The 16,630-nt window shown below is 43.9% G+C and overlaps 2 protein-coding genes across 7 annotated transcripts in view; both read left to right on the top strand.

The window, feature by feature from the left end:
* Positions 1-9,383, top strand: part of sptbn4b (spectrin, beta, non-erythrocytic 4b) — an 81,711-nt gene extending 72,328 nt beyond the window's left edge. For 3 of the 6 annotated variants that reach the window (XM_031863548.1, XM_031863554.1, XM_031863553.1), the window contains 3 exons: positions 2,791-2,961; positions 4,303-4,345; positions 4,517-9,383. In XM_031863548.1, coding sequence (XP_031719408.1) covers positions 2,791-2,961; positions 4,303-4,345; positions 4,517-4,864 — 562 coding nt within the window. In that variant the 3' untranslated portion in view covers positions 4,865-9,383. Of the gene's footprint in view, positions 1-2,449; positions 2,521-2,563; positions 2,628-2,790; positions 2,962-4,302; positions 4,346-4,516 lie in introns of those variants that run through there. The other 3 variants (XM_031863551.1, XM_031863550.1, XM_031863552.1) reach the window with 3 other exon arrangements.
* An 844-nt stretch (positions 9,384-10,227) lies between these two features.
* Positions 10,228-16,630, top strand: part of LOC116392207 (uncharacterized) — a 34,178-nt gene continuing 27,775 nt past the window's right edge. Inside the window, exons 1-5 of the mRNA XM_031863423.1 lie at positions 10,228-11,607; positions 12,009-12,325; positions 12,653-12,722; positions 12,860-14,450; positions 15,315-15,528. Of these exons, the coding sequence (XP_031719283.1) occupies positions 11,190-11,607; positions 12,009-12,325; positions 12,653-12,722; positions 12,860-14,450; positions 15,315-15,528 (2,610 nt within the window). The 5' untranslated portion in view covers positions 10,228-11,189. The remainder of the gene's footprint in view (positions 11,608-12,008; positions 12,326-12,652; positions 12,723-12,859; positions 14,451-15,314; positions 15,529-16,630) is intronic.

The following is a 16,630-nucleotide window of genomic DNA, read 5'->3' as shown; positions in this document are numbered from 1 at the left end:
CCGCGCCCTTGCCCATCCTCAGCCCCGAGCCACCACCCCCCCCCCCCCCCCCCCCACCCCCCCACCCCTTCCAGCTGTGGATGAGTCCCACTCACTGCCCACTCAAGGCAGTGGATGAATGTCTCGTATATGTACATGCCCTGTAATGTACATGGCAAGGTAACACATAATCCTGAATGGCTTCAATCTGGACAAGTGTGAATCTCCAAACGGCTCCTCGTATTGTATGCTCACTTTTTGCTTTGTGTTCAACTTTGATTGGAGGAGTAGATCTGTGGGGAAGGGAGCGGGCCCTCGGTCTATTTTCCTCCAATCAATACAGAGAAAGAGAGGATACAGTTAGTCTGAGAGGAAGGATTGAGGTTCAACCTGTCTCTATTACATAGCTACATGACGAGGCACTGAGTATGTGTATGTGCACATTAATATTCTGGTATTATTCAAGATGAGCGTTCCTATTAAGAGGCTACGGTGCATGTGAACGGTGTGTGTACTCTGTATGGTACCCTGATGAACTGAATGACAAACTAACCGCATATCATGGTATTAAAATACGTCAGTTTCTAGTTTCACGTTTAGGTTTTGCATCACTTTTGGCTTCATTGCTCAGTTAATTAACGGGTTACTGAGGGTTTCTCTCCATATTCTGAGATAAATCTACGACTAACATATAGTTATATCTGGCTATATCAAGTACAACAAGCAATACCTTGTGCATAAACACTATGGTACAAGTAAAAGTCCTGCTCTCAGAATGTTATTTAAGTAAAAGTACATAAGTCTTAGCATAAAAATATACTTCAAGTAAAAGTACTCATTATGCACAATGGTGTATTTCAGAATCATATATATGTTACATTACTGGATTAAAATATTGACGCATTAACTGTCTTATCTTAACCTGTATAGTCAACGTCATTTGTTGATTTATATTTGTATTATTAATCTCAATCCACAAAGCAACTAGTAACTAAATTGTCAAATACATAAAAAGTACAATATTTGCCTCTTACGTACTTTTTCTTCAACTCCGCTACATCTCACAGTTCTACTTAAGTTCTGTAATTGGGTTAATGTACTTAAGTTACTTTCTACCATCTGCTCTCCTGTCTTAAAAATAGAAACGCTTTGGCCGTAGAGCCGCCTCTCCTGTGCATCAAACATCCTCAGAATGAGAGGAGAGAGTTGACCCAGTCGTGTCCGGGGAAAAATGAGGGCCACGCTGAAGTGCAAGTCCAGTTCTGGAGCAAGCCTTCCCGAGTATTTTTGCCATCTAATGTGACCTTTTTTTTTTTTTTTTTTACAACTTGTCAAAACAGCCACGACAGACATCCGGTAAGAAGGGTCGTCGTCGTGGAACACCTGGAAAATAATGGTTGACAAAAACAAAATGTTTACTCTCGGTCAGCTTGATTTTCAGAGCGTTGCATCGTAAGATGAGGTTAAAGCTCGAGATAAAGTAATGTGGTGAAGTCAAGCCACTGTTACCGAAGTCAAGAACAGCATTTGTTGTCTTTATTAGAATTATGATTCCTGTTTACATTCAGTTTAATTTAAAATTACTGCACGACCGATATATGCCTATATTATTTTATATTCTATACTTTAAGCCATGGCTGAATGGCATCGTGTTTTTTCAAGTTGAATCTCTTCAGATTTGGCACAAACGTCCACTTGCACTCGAAGAAGAACTGATAAGATTGTGGAGGTCAAAGGTCACTGTGACCTCACGTCTGTCCCATTCTTGTTCAAAGCGATGTCTCGGAACGACCCGAGGGAATTTCTTACAATGGACAGACGTCCACCTGTGCTCAGGGATGGTGGTCAAAGGTCACTTTGGCCTCATGAAATACATTTTTGGCTAATTATGACAGTTCCACACATTCTAAAAGAATAAAATGATTACATTTTGTACAGAAGTGGATTTAAACTACAACTTGACTGGCTGGCAAGGGCATACAACCGCAACGCGGTAATTGTAGTTACTTCTTCACTATTTTATGTCTTTTCTTTTGAGGATTTTATATTTACGAGCATTATTGGAGGGACCCTGAGATCTTAGATTATCATTACTTCTCTAATGGCTGTGCAGACGCCAATAAAGAACCTGAACACATGAAACTAGTGCTAACATCAGTAATGTAGACACAGTATCACATGCACCGTCGGTCTTCTCCAGTCTAAGTTCTATCTCTATTGTTACAAAGAGGTATTTGAAATCAGGATATGGAGCTGCACGCAGACAGCTTGCTCTGAATAATACCTATAATTGGGCGTAAGCTTATTAATGGGAATGCCGTGTGCATGTAGACACGCTCAAAGAGGCAAAAGGAGCATGACTCATGAGTTTTAAGTTGCGTTTGCAGCCAAAATGCCATTTAACCAAACTCTCCCCTCTTCTCTCCTCTCTTCCTCGGTGCTACTGGCTGCTCCTCTCGTCTCCTCCAAGGTAAGTCATATATGAGCCCCGCGCACAGAGACACACAAACTGAACGTAGCCTCCCTCCCCATCCCTCCATCCTCCGTCCGTCCGTCCGTCCGTGCGTCTGTGTTTGTTCAGCAGTGTGTTTCCTCCTCCCTTCTTGGCGCCGGTCCATCCCGCCCACCTACCTGTCTGCTCTGGTCAGGTGAGTGAGGTGTTAGCTTAGCGAGAGCGACTCCGCAGCTCTTCCTGACTCCTCCCGTCTCCACCTCCCCGACCACTACCTTTCCCGTACTCCTTTCCTCCCCCTGCTCCTCCTCCGCTACTCCCCCACCCCCCCTCACCCCTCCCGCCTTCCCACACCACAGCAGGTCATGGGTCAACCTGTACTGCGTGCTGAACAAAGGGGAGATGGGCTTCTACAAGGACGCCAAGAACACCGCCACGCCCTACAACAACGAGCCGCTGCTCAACCTCTCCCACTGCCACTGCGACGTCACCAACGGCTACAAGAAGAAGAAGAACGTCTTCACGCTCAAGTGAGATGCTGTTTTAATTCTCGCGTTTGCTCTGCTCTGCTCTGTTTTTGCAGAACTGGGTTGAATATACAATCGTTTGTAACCGGGTTTCACAACATTTGCGACAGATTCAACGTGAAATCAATGTGATCAGTTGATTTAATCAGCACAACAAATCTTGACCTTTGGATTGACCTTTGAAAGGGAGTCACAAAGTAGAGACGACTATGAAATAGCTTTGAAGTAGCTATCGTTTTAGCTGCTGCTGGTTTTCTTCACTATTTTCCTGCAGGTAAATTAAAAAAAAAAGCTATGTTCCAGTTAGCAAATAAGCTACCAATGTAGTTAGCGATCTAGCCAGCTTCTGGAGTTACCTACACAAGTACAGTGTATACAAACCTTTTTAGACTCGAATACTTTAATACACTTTAGTTACTAGTAACAATGCTAAATCTCTGGGTCTCGGTTTGATATCGGTCAGTCCAAATCCCGTCCAACAACACACTTGGGAGTGGTTTTATGGAACACTCGTGCAGACTGAAAGGCGACTCATGGATTGGGAAGTGTTGGTGATGCTTCAAATATCTGTAATTTGATACAATTTATACGGGTGCTGCTGCTTCAAGTTAAAATCTGGTGACACTAATGTTCTAAACGGTTCCAGTCCCTGGATGATGACTATTTTGGATTTAAAGGAACAGTGTGTAGGATTTGCCGGCATCTAGCGGTGTGGTTGCAGATTGCAAACAACTGAATACCCCTCTGCTCACTCCGCCTCCTCCTCCTCTTCCGAGACTGCAGTAACATGAGTTGCCAAGTACAAAAGCCCGGTTACGCCGCCGCCCTCGCTCAGAGACATTCTTTACCATAATAAGAATTCTTTAGGAGCAACGTAAGTCAGACGGAGGCTGGCGGCACCATGGTTTTGCACTTTGTGTCTCTTGTTACCGCAGTTTCACAAGTGCGTCAGAGAACTACTGTCGCCTTTAGGTTACATACAAACACTAAATGAGCCACTGTTTGGTTTGTCCGTTCTGGGCTACTGTAGAAACATGACGTGGCGGTCTCTGTGAAGAAGACCCGCTTCCTATGTAGATATGAAGGGATCATTCTAAGCTAACAAAAACACGATTCTTTGTTTCAGGTGATTATTCATGAAAGAAAACAACGCTATGATGTTATATTCCATTACTGCTAATAGATCCCCCGAAATGCTACACACTTAGAACCCATTTAACCGCAGCATTTCAGGTACAGTGGGCTGCTGTGAAGCATCTAGTGAGCAACTCGTGCTTCAGTGTCTCACCAAACATGTTTTGCACTACACTGTTCCTAAGTTTATTTTCTCTCCTCTTATTGCAGAACGAAGGACGGCAGTGAGTTTTTGTTTCACGCGAAAGATGAGGTGAGACATTTTTAATGTTTCTAATTACATCTCAAAATGGCAGTGGCTTTATTTGATCACATAATATAAAAAAAACAATGTAATCGCTGAAACTCCTGAAGTGATGTGACGCCCTTAGCAGAAACAGTAGAGGAGCAGTCAGCTGAACTTGATCCCTCTCTTCCTTCGCAGGACGACCTCAAGGTGTGGGTGACCAACATCACCGCCAGCATCACGGAGCACGAGGACATCGCCAAATGGGGTCAGCCCCAACCAACTACCTCATCCACCGACGAGGGCACGCGGCGCGACGGCAGCAAGGCGGACATCCAGTCAGAGCGGGGCGGCGAGCGCTCGGACCGCGCCGATCGGATCGAGAAAGCGGAGAAAGAGAAAGAGAAGGAGAAAGAGAAGGAGAAGGAGAAAGACAAGGAGAAGGAGAAAGACAAGGAGAAGGAGAGGGGCGAGCGGTCGGAGAGGTCGGAACGGGGAGGGAAGTCAGACTCGAAGCGCTCGGAGAAGTCCGGTAAGAAAAAGTGAGCCGGGTGACGGAATCGGTCGGGATTGAATCGTACGAACTCCGGATATGGGGGCGGGGCCGTAGACTGGTAGTGAACGCCCCACCCCCCCGCCCTTCTCTCCGCCTCCAACACTGTCAACACAGCGGTCGAGTTTGGATGGGAAGTGACACGCAGTACAGAGGGACTGACCCAGGCTTTACTCATAGGACGGACAGGACGGATTCGGAGCAGGAGACATCGATCTCTCTCTCTATCTCTCTCTCTAACTCTCTCCTTCTTCTTCTTCTGTGTTTCTGTGAGAACACACAGAGTCACTGACACTCCGCCCACGCCCCCTCTGGTGGCCGTTTCGGAGAACTGCAAGAGAGAGTTTCGCGCTGCTGACCCCCCCCCCCCCTTGCCTCCGGGGGCGGCGTTAACACGCGAGAGAGTGACGGGACGCGCGTCTCGTTAACGCGAAGGCTGTTTCTGATTGCCGGTATAGTGCGATGCGACGTCGCTCATTCTGTTCCATGTTTGTTTGTTTTTCTATGAGATGAGCTGTAACCATATGTATTTCTCGTCCGTCTGTCCTATCTACTGTATCTATCTGTCTGTCTGTAAGTCGAGACATCCTACACTATGTCTTATTACTCCTCTGAAAGAGAATGAAAATTATGCCAAAATGTTTTACAGACATACAAACTTAGAGAAAGTCAACGATTTCCTCCACTTTGTCCCATCCGTCTGGAAGGTCTGGCTGTGGGGAAAAAACAAAAAGTGGAGGTGACTCTGGTTTTACTTTGATACCAAACAGCCCTGGAACCACGTTCACCGTGGACGAGTCAACACTGACAAACGGCTCCAGTGATTCTAGTGAAACGATGATGATTTAAGACAAGAGAAGAGTAGATGGCCGAGGCGATGAACTTCAGAACAATCAGGGAAAAGCAGAAAAATGTGTCATAGAAATACATCCAAAGGCTTGGAATCCTTTGGAATTAGCTTAAAATGTTGAAAAGATCTGCCTGACAGAGAAGCTTCCCGTCATTTACTTCGCATTGATTTTGGATTTTAGAGATTTCTGCAGGACAGATGAGTCACAAGGTGTTTAACCTGTTCAGCATAAAATCACTCCATGATACAGTCACTGCAGAAACTTTGGCTCTCAAGACTCATTTATTTTTAAAAAAAACACATGTACAGTTCTTGGATCAGTGATCAGAAAGAGAACAAACTCATTTAATGGTAGACTGGCTCTCAGGGGCCTCATTCGTTTTAACTCATTTTTTTTTTAAACAACACACAAAATTCATATTTCGGGAAGCTGTAGAGGCCAAGATTTCATTTTTGATGCCTCAAAGGAAATTAATGGACTTCAGCATAACCTGCTGATTTTAGCATCAGGATCAGCTCTCCATTCATTTCACGTTTGGCTTTGGTCATAAGCACAAAATCTGCGGCTGGCATGTTTTTAATGAATGAGGCCTCATCTACTCTTTTATTCTCTTATAACATCAAACTACTCGTTGGATATTTTCTTTGATTTATTCACACAAATCAGGTGCATCCTTTTTTTTCTTTACAGAATTAAAAATATGTAGTTTTTCTGCGTGTGATTGTGTGTGTGTGTGTGTGTGTGTGTACCGCTGCTCTCTGCTCCCAGGGTCCTCATAGCGCTCAGGATATTTATGTTGGTGTGTTCTTACCGCGTGCTTTGCTCATTCATACGCTCGTCCCCTCCGACGCCACCTTAGTCTTCCAGACACGTCCGATCCATAACACACACACACACACACACACAGAAGAATATAACTCAGCAGGTTAAAATGTTAAAGGTTATAAAGAGTGTAAAAGGTCATCAAACTGTCCAGGTTCAACATCCCATCAGTGAAGACGGGAATGAGTGAATGAGTGAATAAGTGAATGAACTGACACGGCGTCGAGAGGATATCAGACACACCAAATATTTAGAAAAGTCTGGAAGTTGTGAGACTGCATGTTCTGCTTAAAAGGAGAAATCATTCGTTGATAGAAGCTCGTCTTTGCAGCCCGCTTGGCTCGGCATCCACGCATCGGTTTGCATTAAACTCACCACGAAGCCATAAACGACGAAGAAGAATGGTCAGAGGAGTCTACCACATAACAGTAAATGCAGCTGGGGAGTTTTTGGGAGGCACGAGCCGTGGTGGCTGATGGGTAAACTAAAGTTACTGGTGGGAGCATCCTGGGCGGACGGCATTTAAAAAAAATTTTTTTTAAACCTTTCAAATACGAATGCTGTTTCGATATCACTGGTGCTGTATGAAAACCTTGTTCATTTGTTTTATTCTTTTAGTTAAAGTCCAGTTCAAATCGCTGCTGCAGCATACTCGCATACATGCTCTGTAAGTCACGTTCTCCTTTGAAAAAATAAATCTGAAAACCAAAATGGAGAAATATAAATGTCATATTTTTGGTTTCATGATGGCGAATGGTATTTGCATTTAATTTAGTTTTCCGTCTTCTTCCGTGATGTCTTTTCTCTCGTAAAGCTGAAAAACACTGGTTAAAAGGTCTTCAGACAAAGCGTTCATCTCACCTTTTATGTCACTGTTTTCATGCAGTGAGTTAAAGTAGGTTTTCTTCGGGAATGGGCTCATCTGAAAACACCCACTGGCACTTTACAGCCACAAGAGGCACCACTGAGCCCATTCCACACTCGAAAACCCACTTTGACCAGAGACACAAAGGTTTATGCTTTTTTTCTACCGTAAGTGTTTTCAAACAGTGTTTTTCAGTTTGAAGGGTGAAAACTGACGGGTTGGTCGTCTGGCCTTCTGGGGGGCTTACTCTTAAATACCACCACGAACAAGTACTGGAGCTAAATCTGCCTTTTTCCACCTTTCTTTAAATAATAGAAAAACTATCGACAATGACTTTAAAGAGAAAACTGACTTTATTACTGATTATTTGTGTTTTTCAGTGTGATTTCAGTTGGACTTTAAACTTACGCTCTCCTCTCTGAGCAACCTGTAGCCCAACTATCCCACTCAGAATTTGTTCAGTTTTACCTTTTTTTCTTCTTCTTTTTTAGGGTGTAGGCTACCTTATTTAATTTCAGTATTTTAAATTCTAAAAACATGTCTCGAGAGCTGTAACTTTTCTTTAATCCTGTTTTGATTCCAGCACCCTTTATGCATCTAAATTAGGTGTGAATGCCAGATCAATGCAATCGTTTCACATGCATGTCGGACACAACAGAGTCAGAAGAGGTGAGTTTTGATCGCGCGAATCTTCCACGTGTGCAGCCACGCGGCAGTGCTCCGCTGAGGGATTATGCCTCTAACAGCGTAATGAACACTTCGTTGCTGCAGATGCACACGGGACCCAAAACACGCAGGGTACAGATAGCAGTACAGCAACCATTCTACACAGCAGACAACCACACAGGCTCAGCTTTGGTTTAGAATGGTTTGGATGGTACCCTGCCGTCCGCGCTGTTCTGTTCACTCCAAACCTCAGTCTGTCGGCCGGGATGAAATGACGAATAAAATACCTTTTGGTTTATCATTCATGTGTTTATAGTCAGCGTTTTTCTTTTTTTCATCTGGAAATGAATTTAAAAACGTTGAGTTCAGTTTGGATGCAGCTCTGTGTTTGCTGCTGCTCTCTGAAAACAGATAACAGAAAATGTACATTAAACCAGAAACAAGAACATTCAGTCATTCAGCTGCTAACATGAAACACCGTTTCAGTCTTTGTCGCATCTTGTGCACCAAAACCACACAGCAGTATGCAGTCATTTATGAGGATTTCAGAAGTGTTTGTACCAGAATGAGTATTGTTGATGATGATGATGATGATGATGATGATGCCCATGGTAGCAATGCACTGAAACTATATGCAACTTTTTCTTTGCACTAGGGACGCCGGCCTGTTGCAGAGTTGATGGTCAGTGGTGTTTGGGGCTCCAGCGGAGCCTCTCGTGAGCCTCTCGTGAGGCAGAAGAAAGTTTTATTTGAAGCCGTTTTCAGGATCAGTTTGTAAAAAAAAACAATCCGCCAATTCATCAACAGCAATTTTGATAATCGATTCACTGATCCGAGTCATTTTTTTAAGCAAAAACTCATTTGGTTCGACCCTCTTTGAAGATTTGCCGCTTTTTTCTGTTTTTATAACATAATAAAGTGAATATCTTTATGGCCAGCTGCTCAGACAAAACATGACAATAAAAGACGACACCTTGAGCTCCATGGGAATTGTTTGATATTGTTTTCTAATGTTTTATAGACTCAACGATTTAATTGAATTGAATTCATGCGTTATGTCAAACTTCAGTTCTGTAAAGAACAGCTGTAAAACTCAACCGTCACATTCTACAGACAGCATGTGTTGATACTGTTTACGTGTTGCATATCACGCTCGTCATTCGTCACACACCGCCTGGAATGTATCATTTACAAAACACTTTTGAATAGGGCTCAGACTACAGCGACCACAATCAACCTTCAGTTTCTGAGTATAATTATTTAATTTTTTTAATCTAGCATTACATTTTTATATGTTTCTGAGGACAATCAGGGCTGGCAAATCTAACCACTCAGTGGACACATGGATCTTTTATTTGGAGGTTTTCTTATAAAAATGAATGCACCCGTTTTCTTACAAAATAATCCTCCGCCACATTAGATAACACCTCACACACACACCTCTCATGTGCTCCCTGCAGATGCAAACAAACAGAGATATTTCTAAATGTTACTCCAGAGGACGTTCTGAGATCAAAATTGAACAGTGAATATTTGCTGCCATGGTTTCTCTCTTCCCAGGACCCCAGAGCACCACTGTCTATCTGCCCTCAGCCCGTCTGTCTCTCTGTATGCCTGCCTACAGCAGCCTGATGATGTATAAATGTATGGGATCATAAGTATTTTCTGTAAAAAAACTAACAAACAGGAGAACAAGTTTATGTATAGGGACACTGGGAAAACTGCCCCTTGTCATTGTTACGTTTAACTTTTTTTCAGTATGTTATGAAGTGAGATTGAGGATACACCGGGTTGAAAACACCTCCACACACACACACACACACACACACAATAGGACAAAGAGGTTGCATGAATGACATAGTCTCTTATTATGGTACTGCTGTGCATGTCTTTCAAGCCCCATCCCTCCACTATGCAATCACTGTAACATACCGGGGGAACACAAGCTACCAACGCGAGTCGAGGGTGAGTGAATGAACCGATAACAGTGTGTAAAATGATCAGAACCAACTGGGAATCATTTGCTCTCTACAGCCGTTTCTTTGAATTGATAAATACAAATTGTGATATTAAAAAGTTCATGTTTGTGTGTGTGTTTTTGTGAAGCAGATAAGTGAGGTCTGAGGGTCTTGAAGGGTCCTTAGTGTGCTTCATGGAGGGCCACAAAGGACCAGCTCCGTTATTTATGTTAAAAAAATAGCCCACTTCAAAGTCAGCGAGTATACATTTTGGAAATTAGCTGCTAGAAAATACATTTCAACCTCACCGTTTTCATGTTAAATATGTTTTTTTTTTCTTCTCCACACTGTTGTAGTTATTATCAGAGGTGGAATGTAACTATGTGCATTTACTCAAGTGCAGTACAATTTTGAGGTACTTTACTTAAGTATTTACATTTCATGCTACTTTCAGCTTCTAGTCCACCACCTTTTGGAGACAAATGTACTTTTTGTTTCTCCAGCTCATTTATCTAACTACATCAGTTACTAATAGTTCAGAATATTAAAACAAAAATATAAATCAATTTAACTATTAAAATATAATAGCTTAAGCTAACCAGCCATATGCAATGTGATTAAAACTAGTCCTGACTTTATCATCTGCAACATTGAAGTATATGATTACATCACTAATTCTGTAATATAATATATATGAATCTGGAATGTGCCATTCTGCATAATGAGTACTTTTACTTTGGGTGCTTTTTAGTATATTTTGATGCTACTAATATATTTACTTAGGTAACATTTTGAATGCAAGACTTTTGTTTGTAACAGAGTGTTTTTACACTGCATTATTTCTTCTTTTACTGAAGTGAAATATCTGAATAATTCCTTCACCATTGGATGTTTTCGCTTATTGTTCTTGGGGCGTCAGTCTGCCTTTATTTTGAAATGCGGATGTGACACCGGAAGCGGAAGTGCAGTACGGAACGTGTTTAGTGACGCACAGTCCGCCATTTATGACATCTGAAAGTAACATCTACACGGAAGAAAGGCGGTTGTTGTGTTTCAAGTCCAACTGACTCTTATTTAAGTTACTATTTACGCTATAAAAATGCCCCGCGAACCGGCGGACACAGCGAGTTGAGCTTTAGCGTCTGACCGAGGAAAAATGGAGGCGAGGTTCGGCAGCGAAGTGGCGTCGGTCGTGGAAGTTGCCATCCAGGCGACCGTGTCCGTTTTCAGGAATGTCTGGGCGAAAGAGGCGCCAAACACGGAGTGGGAAGAGGCGACGGTCGGCGAAATCCAGGAGATAGAGAAGAGCCTGGTGGTTCAGATCCACAAGGTGTTCACGGAGTTCTCATCGGAGCTGTTCGAGGAGAACGAGGCTCTGCGGGCCAAAGTGGAGCAGCTGGAGGACGTGCTGCAGAAGAAAGCCGGGCAGCTGGAGCAGGAGCTGGAAGCCAGAGTGGGTCAGCTCGGCCGGGAGATGGAGCAGCTGGAGAAGGAGCTGAGGAGCATCGGGGAAGGCGGCAACAAGATGCAGGGAGGCCCGACCCACGTCCTGGTGCAGGACTGCTCTCTGATAGGTTAGTCGATCGATCACTGTGATGGTCACATGACTCAACAGTCAGTTACGTTGAGTTTAGAAAACATCTGGGGGGTGTTAGAATGTTGGGGCTCAACAAGGTGATGAATTTATCTTTTAACTATGTGTGCAACAGTCTGTCACTAACTATTCTATTATGATAAGTCACAATTTACCAGAGACTTAGTCAGATTTTCTAATTGTGTCTGACCTAAAGCCCCAAACCTAACAATATTTCATTTACAATCATATTCAATATTGAAATGTAGTAAAACTGCACATTTGAGAAGCTGGAACAACTGAATCTTTGGCAGTTTTGCTCCTCATCGCACAACACATGCTTGGTATCTTGATCATGATGTGACATTATGTCTCTCTCTCTCTGTCTTTGACGCGTCACAGGAGCACCGGTGTTGTCCATCTCCACCGGCCCTGCCGCCCCTCTGGTCAGTGCGAAGGAATCCACGTCAAATCCGGTGACAGCGGGGAGCCCTGAAGCTGTTCCCAGCCCCACAGCTGGATCAGTGACTGTCCCCAAACCAGCGACAGCCCCGACGGCGTTCGGCGACAGCCCCGCTCCCACGGTGCCGCTGGTGGGTGCTGGCCAAGTCGTCGCCCTGCCTCCCGTCTCTGCGGCCTCACCGGAGTCTGCTCCTCAAGGCGCCCCCAGTCCAGACTCCAGCACCGCCAGCGGTGTGGACTCGGCACGAGTGGAAAAGGTTGTGTGTTTCTGTGCTGTTTTTAGGTTTTTACTCTGCAGATCGTGATTTGTCTGAATGCAGCAATGTCTTTAAAACTGTCCAACCTGAACTATGATGTGTCTGTATACTTCAGCTGCAGCTCAGTGGGGTTCATGTCCCACTCTGGTGGAGATGCAGTGTAATACAAGGGCGAACAGGCTGACCGCCAAAAATAAATGTTTCTAAATAACTAGGAAGTATAATTCTGAGGAAATCTTTTGCTGTCGGGGTGCTGATTGAACGTCATTTAATGGAACCAATATTTTTTAATTAAACCTATCATACTTATTTTTTCATGCATCACAGAAATCTGTAGAAGAGGCACCTTCAGGGAGGCCGAGGAGGACCAGGAGAGCAACTTTCAAAATTGAAGAAGGTATGATCAGATTTCAGACAGTTGCTTCTTACAGGAATGGGTAGAGGATGCAATCCTCTTGGGGAAAAAACAAACCATTAAAATAAAATCTTTAAATAATAGACTTATTTTGTAAAATTTTTCTCCTCTATTTCCAGTTTCCACTGACGACATCGCCGAAGAGAAACAAATCCAGACGGGTGGAGTGCCGGGAAGGAGGCCGAGCAGAAAAGACGCGCAGACAGCAAAGCGGTTCTCCTGCGAGCACTGCGACGTCACGTTTCATTTGAAGGGCGATCTGAAGAAACACGGGAAGGTCCACAAGAAGCCTTTCCCTTGCGAGAAGTGCGGCAGAAGTTTCCTGGAAAAGAAGTCTCTGGAAAACCACCTCTCACGTCACGAGACGAGCAAAGCACCCCTGCCCTTCCCCTGCTCCCAGTGCAAGAGGTCGTTCCGGAAGGACCAGTCGCTTCAGAACCATCTCAAGCGCCACCAGCGGGCGAAACCGCCGAAGCCGTTCGCCTGTGACCAGTGCGGGAAGACCTTCCGGATCGAGCGGTCTCTGGAAAACCACCTCCTGCGCCACGAGAAGTGGAAGCAGATGTTCCAGTGCCAGCTCTGCGACAAGACCTGCAGGACGTCGGTGCAGCTCAGGTGCCACATGGCCGTGCACTCGGAGGAGCGGCCGTTCAGCTGCGCGACGTGCGGGAAGGAGTTCAAGAGCAAGGACACACTCCGCTTCCACCAGATCGTTCACTCCAACTCCAAGAAGTACAAGTGCTCCATGTGCGAGGAGACATTCAAATATGCCCACTCCCTGACCGTGCACAAGAGGAAACACACGGGCATCACGCCGTTCACGTGCACCGTGTGCAACCGGTCGTACCGGACCGGCACGGCTCTGAAAAGGCACAGTGTGGTGCACACGGGGGAGAAACCGTTCACCTGTCACATATGCGGCGCCCGGTTCAGCCTGAACAACAACCTCAAGCGGCACCTCCGCATTCACACGGGGGAGAAACCGCACTCCTGCCAGGAGTGCGGCAAGAGCTTCTCGGACAACACTAAGCTGAAGTCCCACATGCTCATCCACGGCGCCAGGAAGCCGTTCATGTGCGACCTGTGCGGGAAGACCTTCCTCTTCAACTGCAGGCTGCTGATCCACCAGAAGTACGTGCACGCGGACAGGAACCAGGACGTGGACGGCACGCAGCGGTTATTCCAGACCAGGAAGCGGAACAAGTCGCTGGTGAAGCCGTTCAGCTGCAAGATATGCCTGAGGGGTTTCAGTGCTGCGGGCTCCCTCAAGCTCCACGAGAGGGGCCACTGCGAGCACAAGGAGTTCAACTGCGGCATATGCGGGAAGTCGTTCCACAACAAGTACTCTTTCGGCTACCACCAGAGGAGCCACGCGGGGGAGAAGCCATTCGTCTGCGACGTGTGCGGCAAGAGGTTCTTCCACGCCGGCAGCCTGAAGCAGCACGAACGCATCCACACGGGGGAGAAGCCGTACAAGTGCGACCAGTGCGGCAAGGCCTTCCGAACGGACGGGAACTTCTACAGGCATCTGCGGATCCACACGGGCGAAAAGCAGTTTGAGTGCTTGTACTGCCACAGGAAGTTCCACCAGTCGAACCAGCTCAAGTCCCACATGCAGATCCACACGGGGGAGAAGCTGTACTCGTGCCAGCAGTGCTCCCGGGGTTTCTCGGACTCGAGGCAGCTGAAGAAGCACAGCTGCGACGGGCCGTAGGCAACGATGTCCCACCAAACGGGAGGACTTTGACAGCGTGTTGTATTAAGGGAAATCAAATTACTTGTGTGTGGATCAGTGCCTTTAGTTTCATCTTCATGATCTATTGTTGGGAGCAGGTACAATTCACGAAATTAACATGCTAAATTATTGACTGAAGATTTGTATATTTACTTACCTGTGATAGCTTCACAGTGGCAAATGGATGTTGGTTTGTCCTCATGAACTAAAAGCTTTTGTTTTGGGCTGTTAGTCACTTAAAGGCTCACTAACTCTTAGTTTTCATTAATCTTGGCAGCCTAGGGATGTATCCATAGTAATTAACACAGTTAGCGATTGTAAAAGTAGCTGCAGCTCCACTCTCATTCGGAGTGTTGACAGTGAAGAATAGCAGCATTGTTTGTGGCATTTATAGTTCCGTTTCTTTCTGTGTCTCAATAACCTCAGCTGTTAAAAACACAGACACTTCTGTCAAAGACGTGAAACCCCAAATGTCGAGGTAAGATAATGTAAATGTTTTTAAGGTGACAAATGCAGCAACGATACCAGCTTAATGATTTCAAAAATGTGTTGTATGACCTTATTTACAGCAGCTAAAACTATTTATCTTCTCCAGTTGAGTTTGTGTTTAAGTGAAGTCAAGTTTGAGGGTTTTCTTTTTTTTTTTTTTATCTGTATTTGTTTTGTTTATTTGTAATATTCAACGAAAGGCCATTAAGATGTAATTATTTTCAAAGAAAATAACAAATTATTTTCTAATGTAGAATTATGTGTATAATGGCATATTATTTTCTCGTTATTGCAATAAAAGAACATTTGCAATCGAAGCAGCTTTCAAAAGTTTTATTTTGAAATATGACTACATTTGTGCCACTTCCATTTCCGGAATCAATGGCGCTGCTGTCTGTCAGCACTGTTAGGAGTCGGCTGTTAGCGTTGAAGGTAAAAATGTCAGAAAACTTAGTGTTTTATTCAGAAACAAAGTCCATCATTGAGACGGCGATTAAGACTGCTGTTGATATCGGAAATTCCAAAAAAGAAAAATTAACTACGGAGCCAAATATGAGACGTGAGGTGAGTCAACGTTTAGTATTACTGAGACTGCATGTCGGCATACGAACAACCGCGATGGCTGCGGACACCAGTTGAGTGTGTTGACCGGTCAGAAACACTAGCTGAGCGAGATGGGACCAACGGAAAGAAGTCACGTAGCGTAACAAAGATGGCGAACTGTCATTTTAACAGTCAAATGTTACGTTCCGAGGGGAAACAAAGTTCTTCGTCCCTAATAGGCTGGACATTGGTACTTTAATATTGGTGTTGGCTCCTATTATGTGTTTTTTTTTTTTAAATTGTGAGTTGTTTTGTTTAGTTTTTTTTATAAATGGCGTCTGGTTTACAAGGTCCGTTACCGTCGTCCAGTGATATGAAGGGTGGACTGTCTGCTCAAGAGAACACGGACTAGTTGTAGTTTATGCAGCAGTGGTGGGATGTAACTCAATACTTATCATTTACTTATACTGTACTTCAGTACAATTCTGAAGTACTTGTACATTACTTGGATAACAGTCGACGTGTTATTTTGTTTTCATGCTACTTTCTCATTCTACCTACTACGTTTTGGAGGTCAATAATGTGTTTTTTTCCACTTCATTTATTAGTTATTTCCACATATAGGTTATTAATACAAAATATAAATCATCGAATAAACCATGATTATTATTGAGTATTTAGCTACACACAAGCTATAGAGTGTTGCAGGAATGAGTCCTTGTATAAAACCAAGAAACCTATAAAAGAAGGTGTCATTATGCCAACGTGAGCTGTAATAAAAATATATATATATATAGATATCTCTATCTATATATATAGATATCTCTATCTATCTATCTATAGATATCTCTATCTATCTATCTATAGATATCTATAGATATCTCTATCTATAGATATCTCTATCTATCTATCTATAGATATCTCTATCTATCTATATATAGATATCTCTATCTATCTATCTAGAGATATCTCTATCTATCTATCTAGAGATATCTCTATCTATCTAGAGATATCTCTATCTATCTAGAGATATCTCTATCTATAGATATCTCTATCTATCTATCTATAGATATCTCTATCTATCTATCTATAGATATCTCTATCTATCTATCGATATCTCTAT

The sequence above is a fragment of the Anarrhichthys ocellatus genome, unplaced genomic scaffold (genome assembly GCF_004355925.1).
Source record: "Anarrhichthys ocellatus isolate YVR2014 unplaced genomic scaffold, GSC_Weel_1.0 scaffold29, whole genome shotgun sequence".
Lineage (NCBI taxonomy): Eukaryota > Metazoa > Chordata > Actinopteri > Perciformes > Anarhichadidae > Anarrhichthys > Anarrhichthys ocellatus.
This window is presented reverse-complemented; position numbering and strand designations above follow the sequence as displayed.